Genomic DNA, 19,935 nt, shown 5'->3' on the forward strand with positions numbered 1-19,935 from the left:
CTTTTTACCTGGGGTTATGAAACCCTGCTCCGTAGCAGGGTTAGCACCGGCAAATGTGTACAGCGTGAAACGATGCAGTGTTCGGATGTTACGGCTGAGTGCGTCACAACAGACACCCAATCTGAAGTTGAACAGCGTGTGCCTCATATCACATGCAAATAAGAACGTCAACCCAGGAATGTTCAGGAATGTAGTGTGAAACATCAGATTATGAATACCCAGGATTCACTGTTAACCTCGGGTAAAGTATGAGCAACGCTGTGCAACACTTTAGATCCAGCACTAATTTGACTGACAAAACGTGGATATGTACAGGAATGGCATAAGATCATGCTGTCTGTGCTTGAATTTCTTGATACGGGTATGTTCCAAAGAGAGAGAAGTGAACGATCTGGCAAGTCTCATCCAACAGTGAGCTGTACACCGATCAGCCATAACATTAAAACCGTGGACAGATGACGTTAATAAAACTGATTACATCGGTACAATGGCACCTGTCAAAGGGTGGGATATATTAAGCAGCAAGTGAACAGTCCGTTCTAAATGTTGATGTGTTGGAAGAAGGTGTAAGGATGTGAACGACTTTTACAAGTGCCAAATTGTGACGGCTAGACGATCGAGCATCTGTGGGATGTGTTGGACAAACAAGTCCGATCCACAGAGGTCCCATCTCGCAACTTACAGGACTTAAAGGATCTGCTGCTAACGTCTTGGTGTCAGATACCACAGCACACCTTCGGAGGTCTTGTGGAGTCCATGCCTCGACGGGTCAGAGATGTTTCGGCAGCACAATGAGGACTTACACAATATTATGTAGGTGGTTTTAATGTTATGGCCGATCAGTGTGTATTCCCTACTGTGCTGCGTGCCATGATGAGGCTACTTCTCCAATACATCAGGTTTCCTTATGTCACATGCTATCCTGTTTTGCAACACGGTACTGCGGAGGGCGCATTGGTGCGTGAGAGCATGTCGGTGTGAATGACTTCTCGGTCACAAAAACACTTAAAACAATTCAACACAGCAGTTTCCCTGTGTGACATGCTTGGTGTAGATGTGACTAAAAATAACTTCCCTTTCTGTCTCTGAGAAATTCCTTTTTTTTTTTTGCTTGTATTTTCCCACCTGTTTGGTGTTTTGTGCTTTCAGCACTCTGTGAGCCGTGTCTTTTATGGAAATTTTGTGGGCATCACTAAATGCAAAAACAGCTGTAGTTCAAACACATTATGCACTTTATGGGATATTGGTATTTATCAACATATGCACGTGTAGGACGAAAAACAGCATTATCAAAACTTTTATAAATTAGGCAGGAATTTTAGCTCACTGTAGCCTAAGAAACATTTACACACGACTAACTAAAAGATGGATAAATGAGATCCTATGCAAGTAAAGATTGAGTGTGAATATGGTGTAATGGTGTGTTCAAGTCGTGTCGGAACGATCATATTTAGGAGTTGAATGCACACGAATGCCACTACACAGTCGTAATTATGAGTTTTCCGAGTTGGGAGCGTGTCAATGGATGCAATGTCTGTAGTTGAAGGTCAGTTTATTAAAATGGAATATTTACTCGTCTCAGAAGCTGATTTCAGTTAGTATATGTTTGGTATATGCGGTAAGTTATCCTCAGGCTTTTTTATTTACAATAAAACAAGCTAATTGGCTGTACAAAATACGATAGCATTATACAGTTGTGCTCATAAATTTACATACCCATCGCAGGATCTGCAAAATGTTAATAATAAAAAAAAAAATAGTAATAATAAGAGGAATCATTAAAATTGCATTTTGTTTTTTTATTTAGTTCTGCCATGAATAAGATATTTCACGTAACAGATGTTTACATATAGTCCACATGACATAACTGTAATAACTGAATTTACACAAATGAACCAGTTCAAAAGTTTACAGACGCTTGATTCTTAACACTGTGTGTTGTTACCTAGATGATCAACGACGAGAGTTGTTGATCAATGTGAGAGTTGTTCATGAGTCCCTTGTTTGTACTGAGCAGTTAAACTGCCCACTATTCTTCAGAAAAATCCTCCAGGTCCTGCACATTCTTCCCTTTTCCAGCATCTTCTGCATATTTGACCCCTTTCCAGCAACTATATGATGTCTTTTCACACTGAGGACAACTGAGGGACTCGTACACAACTATTACAAAAGGTGCAAACATTCACTGATGCTCAAGAAGGTAATACGGTACTTTAAGACCCAGGGGGGTGTAAACTTTTGAACAGGATGTGTAATTTGTTGCTATTTTGTTTAAAGATCTTATTTTTTTCATTTAGTACTGAGCTTCAGAAACTACATATGATATTTACATACTTCCCATAAAAGAAAATAATAACATGTAAACATCTGTTTAAATTCAGTTATTACTGTGTCTTTTGGACTATATGTAAACATATGTTATGTGAAATATCTTATACAGGGCTGGACTAAATAAAAAAAACTAAATGCAATTTTAATGATTCCTCTTATTATTATAATTATTTTTAAATTTTTAACATTTTGTAGATTCTGCAAGGGGTATGTAAATTTTTGAGCACAACTCTACAATGACGATATAATATGTAACGATAAAGTGTACAGTGGCTTCATAAATTGATTAAAAACATTAAAAAAGCAAAACACAGCTCATTCGCATTCTTTGTTCTCCATTTTCTAGAAGTAGAGTTTAAAAAAACCTTGCTGTAGAATTTTTGTAGGTAATTAAGAGAAGGTACAACGGCATCTCAGACCAAAGCGACTTGAACACACCTGACGTCGTAATTACGACTTCCCAACTCGTAAATATGAACTTCCACAGAAGGACTCGATTGCACAGTAAAGTTACCTCTATGTCAGCATTAGGGGAGCTTTCTCTTGGGTCGTAATCAAAGATGGCCACCATCCTGCGAGGCACAGGGTTTCCCATGGCAATGACTGAGTGTCGTGCATTATCTGTTAATCAAAAAGCAGTAACGTAGCCAGGTATCAATACATGCCATACTTTTTCATACATGATAAACAGGTACTGGCAGCACACGGATGGAAAACAAGCCTACAGGATGGAAAACAAATTGTATAAATGAATACATGCCGTATACAGAATTTTACATGAACGTGACGACCACTGTGATAGAAAGACACGTGCCGGAAAACATTCAAGTTATAAAAACAGAAGACAAACGTTCTCAGTTCCAGCTCCAGTGATCGCATGGCAACTTTTTCACAAGCTGATAGTGGTAAAGGAGAAAGCAACAATATATTATTCAATTTTAAAAAATCATGGGAGACAGCACAAGACATCGAATCATGCCTAAATGTTTACACTCAAATCCAGATTCTATGAATATGCAAATCAGAACCGCCCCCACCATACAGACTTCTTGTCGAACCAGTGTTGACGGGCTGAATTTGCATACTGGGATTTTATTGGCTCTTATATTTTATGACGTAATAGCACTCATTTGTGAACACAAAAAGATAAAAACGTAGCAAAACAACATTGCACACTTTCCTCAGAACTGGAACTGAGAACTGTTGTTTTAAAATGATAAATTCATGACTGGAAGATGATTAAAATGATATGGTATGATAGCATGCTAATTCCTCTTCACTCAATGCATCTGCATACCATGCAACGCTTATGTCAGTAACGTTGAAGCAGAAAGAAGACCAGACAATAAAATCTAAAGATAAACAACATGCACATACAGTATAAAGACACAAGTGAAGATCATGCAGTTAGAGTGCGTCACAAACGCTAAAAAAGTCTGATTAATATTCGCTCCCATCTCTCTCTGCTGCTGAGAAAAGACAAAAAACAAACAAACTTGGAAACAGACTGAGAGGGAGACTGCACACCTTGGTTGGAGGACTCAGTGTTAGAACTGTCCTCCAAAACTCCTGTAGATTCCACTGAGGAAGAGGAAGAAATATGGAGCGTTAGAGTTCATCTGCTTGAGCCTTTATTAGCTTAACTCAAGAAAAGTGTGGGTTAGGACACAGGGTGAACAAATCCACCTTAAACGGAAATAAAATGGATAAAAATGATTAGTAAAGTACCAGGAGTGCACACGCACGCACACACCCACACACCCACACACACACACACACACACACAATGATACATGCAGCACTGGAACGGAGAGATGAGAGAGTTTGTAAACGATTGTGGTTATGAAATGTGATAACAGTTCTGTATAAAACCTTTTCCTAGCTTGGAATATGCAGAATTATTGGCACCCTTCATGAAAACAAGACAACCTGAACGGATCAAACACGGTTTCAAAATTTTTGCCAATTATTGCCAGTAATTTTGGCGGGATCATGGATTTCAAGCTGATCAACAGTATTAGATTTTTCCTGTTTATAGGAAAAATCTTTATATTTATAGCCCAAGAAAATATGAAATGGTCAGACGTAATTGTCTTGAAACTGAGAGCAACTTAAAAAAATAATAATAATGATTTAAAAAATAATCATAATAATAATAAATAAATAAATACAATGTTTGCATTTCTTTGCAATATTTTTCTCAATCATATTCCCATATAATCATTATTTTAATAAAGGTTCTTATGAGAATGATTTTGTTTATGGAAACACAAGTACAGCTGTGTTTCTTTTTCCAGCTGTTTGAATGCAACGTTTGAATCATGTATAAAGATTATTTATTACAATCATTTTGCCCATTTTGATCAAGGATGCTAATAATGCTTCATCGGTTTCATCTGACCTGACAGAAACTGGCCCTATAATCTATCCAGAATTATACCGCAGAACTGCTGAATTCTCGATCCTGATTGGTCACAAGGTGTTGACTAATTCTCAGGCAGGTCTGATATTAGTTCTGGCTACAAGGCAATCTCCTAGCTTATATTAATGTGATTGTTTTGGGGTAAGAACTAATGCACAGGGACATCTATTGTGGATGCGCCACTTTAATTAAAAAAAAAAAAAAAGGATTCTGACTGTTGTTTTCTGGGACGATATGTTTATTTCGAATTTGGAAGGAGTCTCCAGTGTCAGAACTTTCTAACAGTCAAAGGTAAAGTTGTAACTTGAAGTTTTGCAATATGGGGAATTCTTCAGGATCGAGGACTGTCTGGTTTCTCAGTTACATGACAATCTGCTTTTTTGTCTAATTATCTTCAGGAGAGAGGAAAAAAGAGAAGCTGGTGAGGAAACAACTATTTCTATCTGCTGTAACGTAAGAGATAACTGGAACTAACTTGTTTCACAAACGTTCCACAGCATTAAATGTAACTATAAATGAATAAAAAGTATGACGTCATTCTTAATGAATAAAAAATTGTAATTGTTGACAAATTGCTGTGGTGTAAGAGGAATAAAACACTCCGGGACATATTGTTATAAAATAATAATCAACTTCTAGATGGTAACAGTAACTCTGTTTTATATCGGGTTGCATCCCGCAACCGTGTTTGATTATCTTCCTATAACTGCACACCTCGTTGTGTTTTATTCCTTACTTAAGACTGTATGCAGTGTGTCATTATTTGTGAAAACATCTAAGTTATATCTCTAAGGATTTTCCCTTTGGTTAGAGTTAGAATTCAGGCATTGCAGATTAATTCTGCTTCTTTACAAAAGGAGATGTCTGAAGGACAAAATAAAATAAATAAATAAAAATCAAGTGAGATGGTCAGAAGAAGATGGAGAGGGGGGACAGCGAAGAGTCGCAGAGACACACCTTTCTTGGAGCGTCTAGGTTTGGGTGGTGGAGCCGGACGGTGCGGAAGCTGAGCGAGTGAGCGTGCGCCTTTATGGAGGTCGAACAGGAGAATGCGGTTTGAAAATGAACCCAGACAACAAGCAGACAGAAAACGAGAATGAAGCTTGATATAAAGCAGGAAAAACAACAACAACAACAACAACAACAACAACAACAGTTGCGTGATGACATTGACCAAACAGAACTGCATCAGGAGTAGAGCCAGCCAGGGAGGCTACTGTGAGCTGGAAAGAGTTAACCCATTGCTACCAGAGAGCATTCTGGGAAATGGGAAATCTCAGCTGCTGTAGATTTAGCATGGCTCCTTTTCCGGGTCACGGCTGAAACTCTACCATGATGACCGAGCAGCAACATCAACAACAACACCACCAAAAACACTGAAGCGTTTTTTTTTGGCACTTCTTTGCGCTATTGTGAGTGAGAAGCACAAATGTGATCATGAATGTTTCAGAAAGAAAAGCACACGCAGCAACATATAATACCAAAGCCATGACAAGGTGCATAAATAGACCTTAAACATCAGACATTCACACTTCCTGGGGTGTTATTTTTGGAGACCCAGATGATTGGCTTTCAGAAATCTGGATGTCTTAATTCATCTTATATGATGAGGTGCCACAGGCATCCAAAATCCAGGCATTTTTTTAAAAGTAAAGTCAGTAGTACTAAATAAATACATATAGTTTTTTTATTTTAAAGGCCATACAATGAATTCAAATACAAATTGGAAATGTCCCTCTACCTACACACTCTGCCCCTTCCTCTAGAAACTGCAAGAATTTGCAGATTATAACTTAACAGGCCCTTATATTTTTGCTTCCTTGTTAAATGTTCAAAGTCTTTCAGTTTGACAAATGAAGTCAAATGAAGGTCCCTGTACACATGTAATAATAAACTAATAATAAACTTTTTTTAAATGATAGAATTTAGAAAGTCATACTGACAATCGATATGAAAAATCTCTTCTGAAGAATAGAATAAATAAATCTCTTCCTAAGAACAAAATCAGCTGAAATCCATTTCCTGTAGTTCTACATGACTGATCTACAAGATGTTCTAATTCCTATCACGGTGTACAAACAACAAGATCAAGCAACAAATCTGCCAACTTGTAGATTACTGATAAACCATCATGGCTCCCGAACTGCATCAATATTGATTGACTGAGAAAATGTAGCAGGTGCTGACGTGTTGAGAATTCAAGAATAACTGACAGGAAAACGTACCCATCTTCTCTATAGAAGTCTCGGTGGACAGGAAGCCCTGCTGTAGCAGCTGATCTCTGGTCTCCTCATCGTCCACCTGAATCTCAGAGACCATGTTACAGGGCACATAACCGTGACGGCCACCTGACTCGCCCCGGTAAAACCCATCTGCGTCCTTATCACCGTAGACCTACCCAGAGGAGCAAGAACAGTAAAAGGGGGAGAAAAAAAACAAACAACAACAACAACAAAAATGTTATATAAAAAGTCTCAAATAATCTTTTCTATAAGTGATCTACTGAGAGTTGGCAACTTAAAAAAAAAAGGTTACGTGTATTCAGAAATGAGTTATGCACCTGCTTAAGTCAATGCATTCTCTTGTAAAAAATAAATAAATAAATAAATAAAAAAAAACGTATCTGTGATATGAAGGAGCTCACCAAACACTCATCTGCTACTATCACAGCTCACTTTAAGTGTAAAATTCAGCCCTTGAAATTAGCTGTCTCTTCCGATGTTCTCTGCATGACAAAAATCCTTTTTGTGGACTATAAAGGGACTTTTAATTATTAATTAATGAATAGTGTTATATTAAAATTTTCTTTGAGTGTATTTACAGCCCAAAACATGAAAATCAGTGTGATATATAGCTACATAAAACTGTCAGACAGTGGTGCTGGACTTTGAATCATGAATAAATGAGACACGCCTCTGTTTTTTGGCAAACTCCGCCCACTCTGTATAACTCTCACGTGACCGTCAGAACAGCTATAGTTATGTCTGAGGTCTGAATACCGATTTTGAAACTTTGGTATTAAACCCTCACTCCGTGCTTAACTCAACTCTGAATGCAACCCTAAGAGAAAGCTGAAGCTAGACCGGCCTCATGATACTCGGATGTAACTTTAGATGTACGCTAGTGAGGTTATGTGAGGTTATGCATTAAACTTCCTAGCATGAACAGTGTACAAGTCAGTCCCTCCAGGATTTCGCGATTTTTGCAATCGCAGAATTTTATGCAAAATCAAGCAAACCCCGCAATTTTTCAAAATTACCGCAGATTTCATCCAAGACACGTCGTGTGACGTCATCACAATGCGCATCCAGCCAAAGCCCTCTTTGATTCACTTTCTTCGATCATTTACCAACAAACATCGCTGGGAAAGACCGTGCAAAACAATTTCAAGCAATTGTAATTTTGCCAATTCAAGTAGTTTTCCGCAAAAAAGCACAAAAAAAACCAAAGAAAAATCAAACATTTTTGGCTTCAACAATCAAAAAAACTAAACAAAATCCTATATGGACTGAAAAGTGTAATGACAGTGGGTAAACAACACAATTACCTCAGATGTGTTGGGAAATTACTTTAAAGAGTCCCTGTGTGAGTAAAACTGCACTGTAATTGCAACACCACTGACTGCAAACTGACTGAACATCTATGGAAAAAGAGTGAGCCACTTTGAAAGTAGCAGCAGAAGGGTGCAAAAGAAACAACAAATCCTTGTGGGTCAGTTCCTGAAGATACAACAAGGCTGGAGTTTTCCAGAACATTCTGTACCTTAATGATCTGTCCCTCCCTGAAGGGAAGCTCCTCCTCTGCTGCATCACGATTGGGTGACATTGTTGAAGGATCGTATGGGAAGAGGGCAACGAAAATCCGTACTTCACTGTCACCGATTGGCCTTGGCTCGGCAACATCTGTACACACACACACACACACACACACACACACACACACAAACTCTGAGTTAGACACGCCGCCTGTATCCATGTGCTGAAGTTGTGTATATGCCAGGATTGTCAATTTCACACTCAAGCTCCTAATGGTGCAGTCAAGGGGTTAAATGAGACAATCACAGTAAAACCCACTGAGCCTTCATGAGCCGCTTGTGGAACGTGCACTTATGATCCTTACAAATGAACACGCACACGCCCCCTTTCCTCTGAGGTCAATCCATTAACAGCGTTTGACCCAATACTGATGACCAAAGCTTTTGGTGGGAGGGATCTTATTTGCAGTAGGTCAACATGTCATCACGATATAGGTCTCTATAACAGTGATTCATTGATGGAAAGGGATAAGAACCTGAAACAGGAACTCTTAACTGTCCTACCATGGTTATTGTAAAAAGGGCAGTGGTAGCTCAGTTATTAAGATGTTGGACTTCTAATTGGAAGGTTGTGAGTTCAAATCCCACTACCTCCAAGCTGCCACTGCTGGGACCTTCAGCGTGGCCCTTAACCCTCAGCTGCTCAGTTGTATAAATGCGATGAATGTAAATCGCACTGGATAAGGGGGTCTACCAAATGCTGCAAATGTAATGTACTCTACAATGATCATAACTTTTTCATTCAAAATATCCCAAAAACAAATGCAAACAACTTCAAAGTTAATATTTGCTGCAATCGGTTAATCACTGAGTTTGAACACTAGCTAGTTGGTCACACTGGTGCAGCCAATACATCATACTATATACACAGACTGAGGAATCCTCTCCAAATGAATCAACAATTATGCCAGTATGAACAGGAGGCTATGTGGTCTTGGACATCATTTTCAATCTTTTTTACTTCATAAGGTTCGTCCGTTTCCTTCTTGACATCTAACCAGCACTGCGTTTCCAAATCTAAATTTCTTTATTCATCTAGATCATTCCATGGCAACAGTTCTCATGGCAGCATCAAAATGAGACGAGGGTGTCCCAAAAGTGTCAATACATTATCAGGGGAAATGAACCCTTTTTAGCAAAGTGTCTTACAAAATTTTTCATACTTATTTTATATTATATACATATTTATTCAGATAGACTTTAAGAACGCCTTTGACAAAAGAAGAACGTACTGAAAGCGTGCTCATGGCTGCACCGGGAAGCTGTCGCAAGGTTGCGTTGGACTTTAACAGGAAACATGGCGAGCGCATTACATACGACACTGTTACCAAACTTATTAACAAATTCAAAAAGACTGGAAGTGTTGCGGACCGACCGAGAAGCGGACGTCCCCGAACGTCCACTGACGAAGACATGACCGACGTGGAGCCGGCTTACATAGCCCCCTACAGTATGTATGCAGACTTTTGCGACACTCTCTATACATGTTTGGTAATGTTTGTTACTATTCTTAGCACAAACACCTAACACACACTATTATTTAAAAAAAAAATTTTATTTTTTTATTTTTGTGTGATTCATTTACGTATGATTCATTTACATGCGATTCATTTTCATGAGATTAATTTTCATGTGATTCATATTCAAGTGATACATTTTCATGTGATTCATTTACTAACTATTAACATAACACATAACATAACTATTTACATAACACATATTATTATTATTTTAGGATTAATAAGAAATCATTTTTCATATGAAACCCAAATGGAGCCATGCAAATGACATTACAGTAACAATCATGTTAAGCGTGAACTATAATTAGTGGATTAAAATGCTGAATAATTATCAAATGATCTAAACTTCTCGAAATAATCTCATGATATATATCACAAACAATTATCTAAACCCTTGACTAGTGGTGTGCAAACCTAAGAGTAAATAGCATCTGCTAAAATGATTGGCTGTTTGCACTTAATACAAACAATATTTTTTGTCATTATCCTGTTATTATGCGTTATTAGCAGTAAGTGTATCTTCTTGCAGAATATTTTGTCTTTTATATGTACAGTACGGTGCAAAGGTTTTAGGTTAGCACGTTCGCCTCACACCTCCAGGGTTGGGGGTTCGATTCCCACCGTGGCCCTGTGTGTGCGGAGTTTGCATGTTCTGCGGGGGTTTCCTCCGGGTACTCCGGTTTCCTCCTCCAGTCCAAAGACATGCATGGTAGGCTGACTGGCGTGTCCAAAGTGTCCGTAGTGTATGAATGGGCGTGTGAATGCGTGTGTGAGTGTGCCCTGCGATGGATTGGCACCCTGTCCAGGGTGTACCCCGCCTTGTGCCCGATGCTCCCTGGGATAGTCTCCAGGTTTCCCCATGACGCTGAAGGAAGGATAAGTGGTATAGAAGATGGATGGATGGATGGATCAATTCTATATTATTGAGTCAGTACAAAAAAACATTTTAGATTCCCAAACATCAGTTTTCTAGCACATGAATAATGAATGAAATGTTACAGAAAAAATGTTTGTCTGTCAGTAAAGAAAGCAGCAGATTACGTAAGGACCACTTTTCAGGCAAAAAACATACTGAAGGTGCTGGGTTTTGCCGCGAAAATAAGAAGCGAGTGCGACAGTCAAAGTCTCCAGAAGAACCGTGTCTGGTTCTGCAAGATGCTCAATAAGACCTACAGTTCATTTCCTTATAAAACTGCACTAATTCTACTCTAGACTACTATTTTAATTTTTTTGTCACATCAAATATTGACTTGAAATATTGTTTCATTTACTACTGTTTACTGCTCTTAAAGTATTTTTTTAAATGTAGAAACATTTATCTTTAGGGCATCTTTGCTCTACAGCATTTCTTTGCATGTGCCTAAAACTTTTGCACAGTACTGTACACACCTAAGAGTTGTGCCTAGGTGTAAATTTCACTGGTTTAACAGATGTAACAGTCTGCTTAAAAAGGGGTCTGAGTTACAGGCTACTTATCAGTTCACGCTGCATTATTTAAGACCTATTGGTTGCAATGAAGTGTGCTGCCTCTCATTACACAGGATCGAGGCTGGAGGTCGGAGGACAGTACATTTTCACTTCCCTCACACACGGCATGTTTGTGGCCATTGCGCACTCTAAATAGATGCTCCGTAATGGTGTCAGGCACTGCGGAGACACAGCTGTGTGTGAGGCTGAAGGCAAAAGTCCAAAGACAAGGCAGACTAAGATCATGAAATGCATGTATATTAATTTTTAAAGTAATACAGTTATAAAAAAAAAAGTAATAGTTGTCTGTGTGTGTGTGTGTGTGTGTTTGTGTCATGCTCAACACGGTTCAATGATGTGCATGAAGATGGTATTACACTTTGTCGTATTGCGATATCGGTTATAGGTCTACTATCAGAAATCTTCACACACAATGTCATATGATAAGCAAATGTCAAATGATATGCAGTGATAACAAGTACATAATGTCAACCAGTAACCTTTTGTTTTTAATCTTGGGGATTACAATACACAATATTAATCAGACTACTAAATTAGTGGGCCAAGTACAAGCTTATTATTTGTTTCCTGTGGGTTTTTTTTTATTTTATGGATTTTAGGTCATTTTCAGAGTAATTTATTGACAGTTTGCTTACCAAGTTAACTAAGCGCTTTTTTTCTGTGCTAAAACAACTATTTAAATGTAAATATAACTGAAACCTAACTACCGTTTGGACCCCCGAACACAAAATAATATTTACATGCATGCATAAGTGTGTGAGCAAGTACAGTACTAGCAGACCAAAAGTGAAATGAAAAATGATTAAAGAACAAGAAGAGGGTATTTGTGAGAAAGCCTGTGATACAGTCAGAGTACTGACAATCTAAAAAAAAAAAAAAAAAGAGAGAGAGATATATGAGAGACACAGGAGGTGATGCAAACTATGAGTTACTCAAGGGTGGGGTCATGGACCATTAATCTGTGTGACTTGCGGTCGGTCATAAGCCATTTAAAATGTAACTACATTTATCAAGAAGTTAAGCGGGGGAAGAAGATTGACTTCACCTCTACTCAGAGAGAAATGATGTAGAAGCAAGAAGCAAAGCCTATAACTGCACACCTCTGAGGGTTTTATTCTTTATACCACATCTAACTTGCAGACATTTTCTTTTGGTGTTTTGTACTTGGTTTGCCATCCCTTTTATTGCTATTACTTATACCATCTACATACAATCAACTCCTTACTAAAATGCCACTCTTTCTCTTTTACACACATAAAAAACCTGGGATATTATCTGCATTAGAAACCATCTTCAAGTTTTTCATCATTAAAAATTGCAGCCTTCAGACAATATTTATGTCCCATGCAGCAGGACGTGATGGTGTACAAGAAAATGGAATTTGGTAGAATTAGTTTTTTGGTTTATCACAAGCTTTTCTTCTACTTTTACAATTAGGTACTGACAAAAGGCAGTATTCAGAGTCAGCAACATAAAAGGAAAAAGAAGGTAAGTCAATATTTGTATGTGGAAAGTTTTGTGTATTCAGAGGCCGCCTACACACATGCTTAAACCAATTTTCCAGGCTCTTAATTCAGATGATGCAAATCGGGTGCATGTAGTTCACCTGAACAGAAGATTTTGATGTTATAACATAAAAGTGAATGGCAATTTTAAAATAGAAAAAAAAGGATTCATATTATGAGACTAATATATTGTCAACATATTGGCAATGAAAACAACTGGCTTGCACAAATAGTTCTAGTTGTAACTAACACAGTAATCGATGCAAATTTGGTCTAATTGAATGATACGGCTTCCATCCTCATTATTCGACAGCTTATCGAATAGCACTTGATCCAGCGCATGGTAATATTTAGGATTTGTGTGTGTGTGTGTGTGTGTGTGTGTGTGTGTGTGTGTGCACAAATGAATGAAGCCCTAGGAGTGCATCAAATTGAGGTCATGAAAATGTCATGTGTGTAGGATATAAAGCTTTTAGTTTTAAATTCACATTATATAGCTCACTATATAAGACCTTTTTGACAGAATTTGGCAGAGCTGCCCTTAAACATTCATTAATTATAGAGTTTCATGTAAATAGTTTTTTTCATTCTTTTTGTTTCACAATGCTTTTTAGTCATTTAGCGTAGCCAAGAGTTGCCTACTTTTACAAGAAAAGGCCTTCAGACTGACACTAACCAATTTGCCACAACAGAAACAGACCCACATGCAATAATCATGATCCACATACAACAGTGTGGTTTACTATAGCCTTAGATTCTTGAAAAGATCCAATTTTAAACCAGGATACAAACCTTAAACAATCAGCACATTTATAGAAAGCGAATATGCTAACAAGGAAGACCTCATCTCAAAGGATGGATGAGTTTATGGAGGGCAGACGCAGTAAGGAAGAAGACTTATGAGCGTCCTACCTCTAGGCAATCTGGTGTCCGATCGATTTAACTTTGGAGAGATGTCTCTGGGGCCGCACCAGGCTGGTCCCGAGTCCGCTAGACCGGCAGCCTCCTGAAGCAAGCCACACACATGGACATATGGTTAGTACTTCACACCGGACAATATCACACTCTCGCAATCACTACATACATGCTGCAGTACAAGGACACACATTTCGACAGAGGTGCCTACACGTACACAATGGCAGGCTGTCTTACAGCTTCAAGCACATCAAAAGCAGCAGTTGGGGTTGTTCTGACTGCAGACACATGCAGGCCCACACAGCCTTCATAAGGGGTGAAAAGGATGGTAATGCTTCCATCAGGTTCATTAACCAATCAACCTCAACAAGACTCAATGTCTGAGGCTTTGAAAGACACAAAGCTTCTTGTCAAGTTTCCTTGGGAAGACAAAGGTACAACAAGGACACTACAACGGAGTAAACCATATATAGGGGTCCAAACACTGGATGTCTTAATATGTCGCTTTTTTTTGGACACAGGCCAAGCACACAGGGATCAGCGCTACGGACACGGATGACTACAGGATGAGACGGAGGAAAAAGTGTAGGCCTAAACCTTTTGCATAGATTGATCCATAATGTAATGTTTAATCGCTGCACTGACAGAGTGAAAGTAAGAGTCTAACGAAGCCAAGGATGCAGATTAAATCTATTTAAAATAGTCAGGGCTGCCATAAGAATGTGGGTTTGCCATCACTTTGGGCCGCAAAAGGTTTCAGCCATCAGGGTGGGTTAATCCCAAGGGGAGCTACAGTTGCAGAAGAAGTGATGCAACACACCCATTGGTGGTGACCAGAAGCTATGATGTTAAGTGTATCCTGTTTGGACTGTCGTTGAGACGAGGCATGGTGGTAATTATGATTTCCGCCCTCCACCCACCACTCTGAGCTCATCTGCTCCACCACAACCTCTCCAGGGTCGGACTGTGATGCCTCATCATCGTTATCTGTCCCATACTCAACATCTATCTCTACGGTAGGTGTCTTGACGTGGCGAGCTGTCCTGCTGAGCATGTACGGCCCTTGTGCTGTCACCCCTGAGTTGGTAAGGTGGGAGGACATGTGGCTGCGAAGTAGGGCTTCTCTGCGGAGTCTGTCTCGTTTTCTGTCTACCCGATGTAAACGTCGTGGTGTCACCTCCCTGCTGCAGGGACCCACATACAGACTGCTTTCTGAATCGAGGTCCACCTCTTCATCATCTTCATAGTTGGTGGTGTCCACCATGCTCATGTAATTCATGCGAGGTCGAAGCCGAACCTGCGTGGTCCCTCTGTTCCTTGCTGTTTTGGCTTTGTCCCCACATGGCTTACACTTTCCAGAAGCAGGCTGGCACAGAAAGCGTCCTTTGGTTAGAGTCGGCCTGGAGTGAGGCTCCGATTCGCTATTGTCCTCTTCCTCGGTCACCTCGGGTATACTGAACAGCTGTTTATTACCAAACAGCTGGGGATGGAGTTTCAGGATCTTCTCCAAGACTTCCTCGTCACTGTCAGCCTCCCACCCCTCTGGCTGAGAGACGGGTCCACAGCCAAAAACAATGAGGAATGGAGCAGTTACATAAGGGAAGAGTGTTTGAGTGTGCAGGCCACATACAGAAACACAAGTAGGGAAAGTTGGCATTGGAGAAGGTCAGAGAGAAAATATAGACAAAAAGAAAGCAGAGGAGATCATTAGAGTAGCAGAATGGCAAGTATATAAAGATACATCACAGTAAAGGCTACATAACTGCAGATTGCAACTCATATCCAGAAGATTAAACGAGAATGCACCATCATTATATTGTGTGCATCTTTGCTCACCCTGCCTGCAGGTCCAGAGTTGCCCTTCTTGGGTGATACATCGACGGCAGACTCGGAGTACAGATCTTCTTCCTCCTCCTCCAGGATATCGGATAGGTCTGAACGGCTGCTTTCCACATGATAGTCAGGAGGAGGGTCCATCAGACCTCCTGCATATATCTGCACCAACCCAGAAAGTGACATTAATACAATATAATTTCATTAGAAATTCATTAGTCAGAAAGTAGCTTTACAGAAATCCAGATATAGATTGAGATCCCTAGTAATAAGATACATAAGATAATAAGAGACCTTGAAATGAACCAGACTCAAAAGGGAATTTATACTTATCTAGTTTACATTTTTGTAAAGTTTAAATGGAGTTTTAGCACAAAAAACTAGTGCTTAATGTTATTTTTCATGTTTTTCATGTAGTATTCTGTTGTGCAGTACTGCATTCCTTGTGTTGTGTAGCATTTTAGTGACAGCTGTGACAGTTAAGAGTGACCATTTAATAGCAGTGCTAAATTACATGGACGTACAGCTAAAGCTTTGCTGTTCAGGTCTAGCAGACAAACCTTTGTTCTGGGCACAAGTTCAGGCCGGAGGAACTCTTCGATGGAGACCAAACGAGTGTTCTCCCTATCACCCTCCGGCTCCGACTCTACGGGTGAGGGGTTAGGTGGACGCAGGGGATGTGTATCGGGCACGTCGAGCATATCTGTCCCAGGGACCATGACTCTGGCCACACTGGGGGTGGGTGATGACTTGTGTGGCATGGGGTCATCCAGGAAATCAGAGACGGAATGTTGTTGCCCTGGGCTATTGGTGTCTCGGCTAGGCTCCAGCGTTGGTGTAAGGGCTACACTGGGCTGAGCTGGAGTTGCCAGAACACTGGCTGTGGGCATGGGCACTGGGACTGGCACAGGAGTGGGCACAACTGTTGCTGCAGGTACAGTTTCCTGCCAACAGAGAAGCCATTTGAAAAAAATGAACAATATAAATGTAATAAACATACACTTTTACACTTCTCACCCACCTGCAGGTTGGCACTAGCAACGGGAAGTGGCCCTGCCTCCTGCGCAGCCACAGCTGGATTCGCCCATGCCTCGACATATGAGGCAATGGGCAGAGGGGCATCACTGGTGGCAACTTTGGGTGTATTGGCATAGACATCCATGATGGGAGAAGGAGGATTTGTGTCTAGTATAGAGCTGAGTGGCATCATGGGCGTTTTGGCAGCTGACAGAGAGGTGGCACGGACACTGGACTCCTTGTTGGCGGCACCGGCGGTTAGGACACTGGCGTGGGCTGGCACAGGCTGGCAGGGAGGCATGGAGGCACCTGCCATTATGGCAGGTAGCTTGGCAGGCACATTCACGGGCGTCGAGTTGGCCGACTCACCATGAGGAGACATGGTGCGTACGGTGAGCTCGCGCGCCGCTTGAAGCATTTCAATCTGAGAAGGACCGATTAGAGCACTGCCCGCTGTGGGCGAGGACACCTCCAAGACCTAGAAGGAGGACAAAAATATTGTCTAAAATTCATGAAAAAATACCTTCCCTGTTAAGCATATTGTAGCATAAACATGGGTATCTAAATAATTAATCCATCCTTCCATTATTTTGTCATGCATCCATCCATCCAACTATATATTATCCCTTTATATATTTATTCAGCTACTTATCACATTACACAGTATATAATTTCCTCTATACATCCAAAACGATCTATTTTTTATACAGCCACATATTGCATCTCTCTCTCTCTCTCTCTCTCTCTCTATATATATATATATATATATATATATATATATATATATATATATTATGCATCCATCCATCCATTTATTCTATATTATTAATACACCTACCCACCCAGTCATCATCCATCAATTCATTCCTGTTCCATTAAATATGGCCAATCTATTCATCCACATTTACCACAGTATTATACAGTACATCTAGTTATCCACCCATCTGTCCCCATTATATCTTCAGTTATAATACTAAACACTCTTCCCATTTAAGCACCTTCTATTATCTTATTGAAGTTATATCCATTTAAAATGTAAATCACCTTCTTCTTGTCAGCATAGATGGTGTAGCCGGTGACACGGACCCCGTTGGAAGTCCCAGCAGCATCAATAGTGACAGGGAGCCAGCTGACTTGAGCAATCCCGGGGGTTGGCCCCTGTTCCAGCTGCACATCCAGAGGAGCATCAGGAGGACCTTGAGGGTTAAAAGTCAGTATCAAGACATAAGTCAATAAGAAGGAGGCCACTGTTAATGTTTGTCGTGCTATTTATTTAACATATATCCCCTCCGGCTATTCCTGTGTCTTACCTGCGGTAAGTGTGGTGAAGGAGGTTACAGCACACTTGCGCTCCCTCCGCTCTGATGGCAGTTGTGCCTCCACCTCCACACGGTAGTGCAGACCAGGCATAAGGTCACCAAGGCGCAGTGAGTATCTGCCAGCCTGCACCAACTCGCGCAGCTCACCATTCAAAGAGACTGCATGTGCGTAACTGCTGTTGCTAGGCAGCCAGGTTACACGGGCTGAAGTGGCCATGATGCGTTCTACCCTCAGTTCAGTGGGTGCTGCGGACACGTCCTTCCCTACGCGCATGCAGCAGCGCAACGGGTCTGAGGCGCCATGCTCCATCACACTCTGCACAGCCACATGGTGAGCCTTATGGCTCGTATCCATCTGCTCTAACACGGCCTTCGTCGGATTCCCCGTGGGCACGCTGAGACGCAGTTTCTGGTCCACGTAGATGTTATAGCTCCGCACTGTGACTCCTCCTGGGGGTGCCTCCCAACCCAACACTATGCTCTTAGCTAGCTGTTTGATAAGAGTCAGCTTGTGAGGATGAGGCATGATGTGAGCCTCCGTATCATCCTCCAAGTCCAGATCCAGGTCCAAGCCATTCACGAAAGGCACAGTGCCGGCTTTGCTTATGTCGCTGGTAGCCGAGGCCTCTGTCCTGTCTGTGATGCTTTGGCCTAAACGCACATGGTGCTGGTGCTGATGTGGTCTCTCTGAGGCGCTGTGAATGCTGCTCTCCAGGAAGGAGTTGTGGGAAAAGTCGGTGGCTTCGTGTGCCTCGTCGTCTGAGACACGCTCTACAAAGTTGGATGGCACCAGGCCTCGACGGCCATCCATCAATTCACCTACAGCACATCATTACAGGTGTCAGCATCATTACTGAGTTAATAATATGGGGACCTGCCTACCTGAAGAGAAATAATGTAAGACTATTGGCTGAAAGACCACTAACCTGAGATGGGAATGGGGATGGGGTGTGGCTTTTAGTTAATATCGGAGAGTTCAAACCTTCTATTCACTTTTCTCACTCATTCTAGATTTATATGTCAATTGGTCCATCTTCCATTTGTAACTGGGGCTAAAGAAAGCCTGCACGTTTTTTTGGGCTTTTTTTTTTTGAGTGATGCAAAATATGTAAAGGTCTGAGCATGTCATGATATACAGATTACACATAAAAGCAAATGGGAGAAGTGAAATCACCTTCATAGAAGCCATCATCGTCCATGTCTCCGTATACGTAGATGTATTCCCCTGCTGTGAGAGGCAGCTCCACCTCTGGGTTATCGTTTGGGCCATCATATGGGTTGTAGCTTCATTGAAGTTTTTTTTTTTGTTGAGTTTATGATTAAAGAATCAGGGATAGAATTAACATACAGTTCAAACCGGTTCAATTTCCATCAAATCCAAAAAGCCGAAGTACATTCCCTGCACTGGAAAAACTAGAAAAGTAGCACAAACACACCCTTTCACATCATGCAACGAGAAGTAGGAGACGTGTACCTGTAACGGGCGATGAAAACCTGAAGTTTAGCAGCTCCTCGACTGGCTGCGAAGGGAACAGGGGACACATCAATGTCCAGTTCCTCAACCTCACTGGCAGTGTCCACCTAAAGCGCGCAAAATGTGTCGGAAAATATTAGAAAGACCAAAATTGAGATGTTACGTACTTTCTTTGCTTAATTTGTACTTAATCTAACAAAAAAGGAGAACTCTTCATAAAGTGTTCCAGTGTGCAGAACTAACAAATCTTGCAGAGGAACGGTTGCAGAATAAGGTAGCAGGACACTGACATGGTTA

At 40.7% G+C, this 19,935-nt stretch overlaps 2 protein-coding genes across 10 annotated transcripts in view; both read right to left on the bottom strand.

Moving 5' to 3' along the window:
• The window catches only part of LOC108260062 (RIMS-binding protein 2), a 141,093-nt gene that overhangs the window by 6,204 nt on the left and 114,954 nt on the right, over positions 1-19,935 (bottom strand). For 6 of the 9 annotated variants that reach the window (XM_053676841.1, XM_053676842.1, XM_053676843.1 and 3 more), the window contains 13 exons: positions 19,639-19,745; positions 19,339-19,448; positions 18,156-18,983; positions 17,890-18,041; positions 16,850-17,323; positions 16,389-16,772; positions 15,832-15,990; positions 13,993-14,086; positions 8,516-8,655; positions 6,979-7,147; positions 5,711-5,779; positions 3,859-3,912; positions 2,846-2,952 (listed from right to left, as the gene is read on the bottom strand). In XM_053676841.1, the coding sequence (XP_053532816.1) occupies positions 2,846-2,952; positions 3,859-3,912; positions 5,711-5,779; positions 6,979-7,147; positions 8,516-8,655; positions 13,993-14,086; positions 15,832-15,990; positions 16,389-16,772; positions 16,850-17,323; positions 17,890-18,041; positions 18,156-18,983; positions 19,339-19,448; positions 19,639-19,745 (2,847 nt within the window). Of the gene's footprint in view, positions 1-2,845; positions 2,953-3,858; positions 3,913-5,710; positions 5,780-6,978; positions 7,148-7,169; positions 8,394-8,515; positions 8,656-13,992; positions 14,087-15,831; positions 15,991-16,388; positions 16,773-16,849; positions 17,324-17,889; positions 18,042-18,155; positions 18,984-19,338; positions 19,449-19,638; positions 19,746-19,935 lie in introns of those variants that run through there. The other 3 variants (XM_053676844.1, XM_053676846.1, XM_053676848.1) reach the window with 3 other exon arrangements.
• Positions 14,101-15,820, bottom strand: LOC128629321 (uncharacterized). The gene has a single exon (XM_053676849.1). The coding sequence runs from the start codon at positions 15,650-15,652 to the stop codon at positions 14,759-14,761; it is 894 nt and encodes a 297-aa protein (XP_053532824.1). The 5' UTR covers positions 15,653-15,820; the 3' UTR covers positions 14,101-14,758.

This window comes from Ictalurus punctatus, chromosome 28, assembly GCF_001660625.3.
Source record: "Ictalurus punctatus breed USDA103 chromosome 28, Coco_2.0, whole genome shotgun sequence".
Lineage (NCBI taxonomy): Eukaryota > Metazoa > Chordata > Actinopteri > Siluriformes > Ictaluridae > Ictalurus > Ictalurus punctatus.

Coding starts and splice junctions, on each gene's coding strand:
- LOC128629321 (XM_053676849.1), bottom strand. CDS start 15,652: ATGCCAACTTTCCCTACTTGTGTTTCTGTATGTGGCCTGCACACTCAA.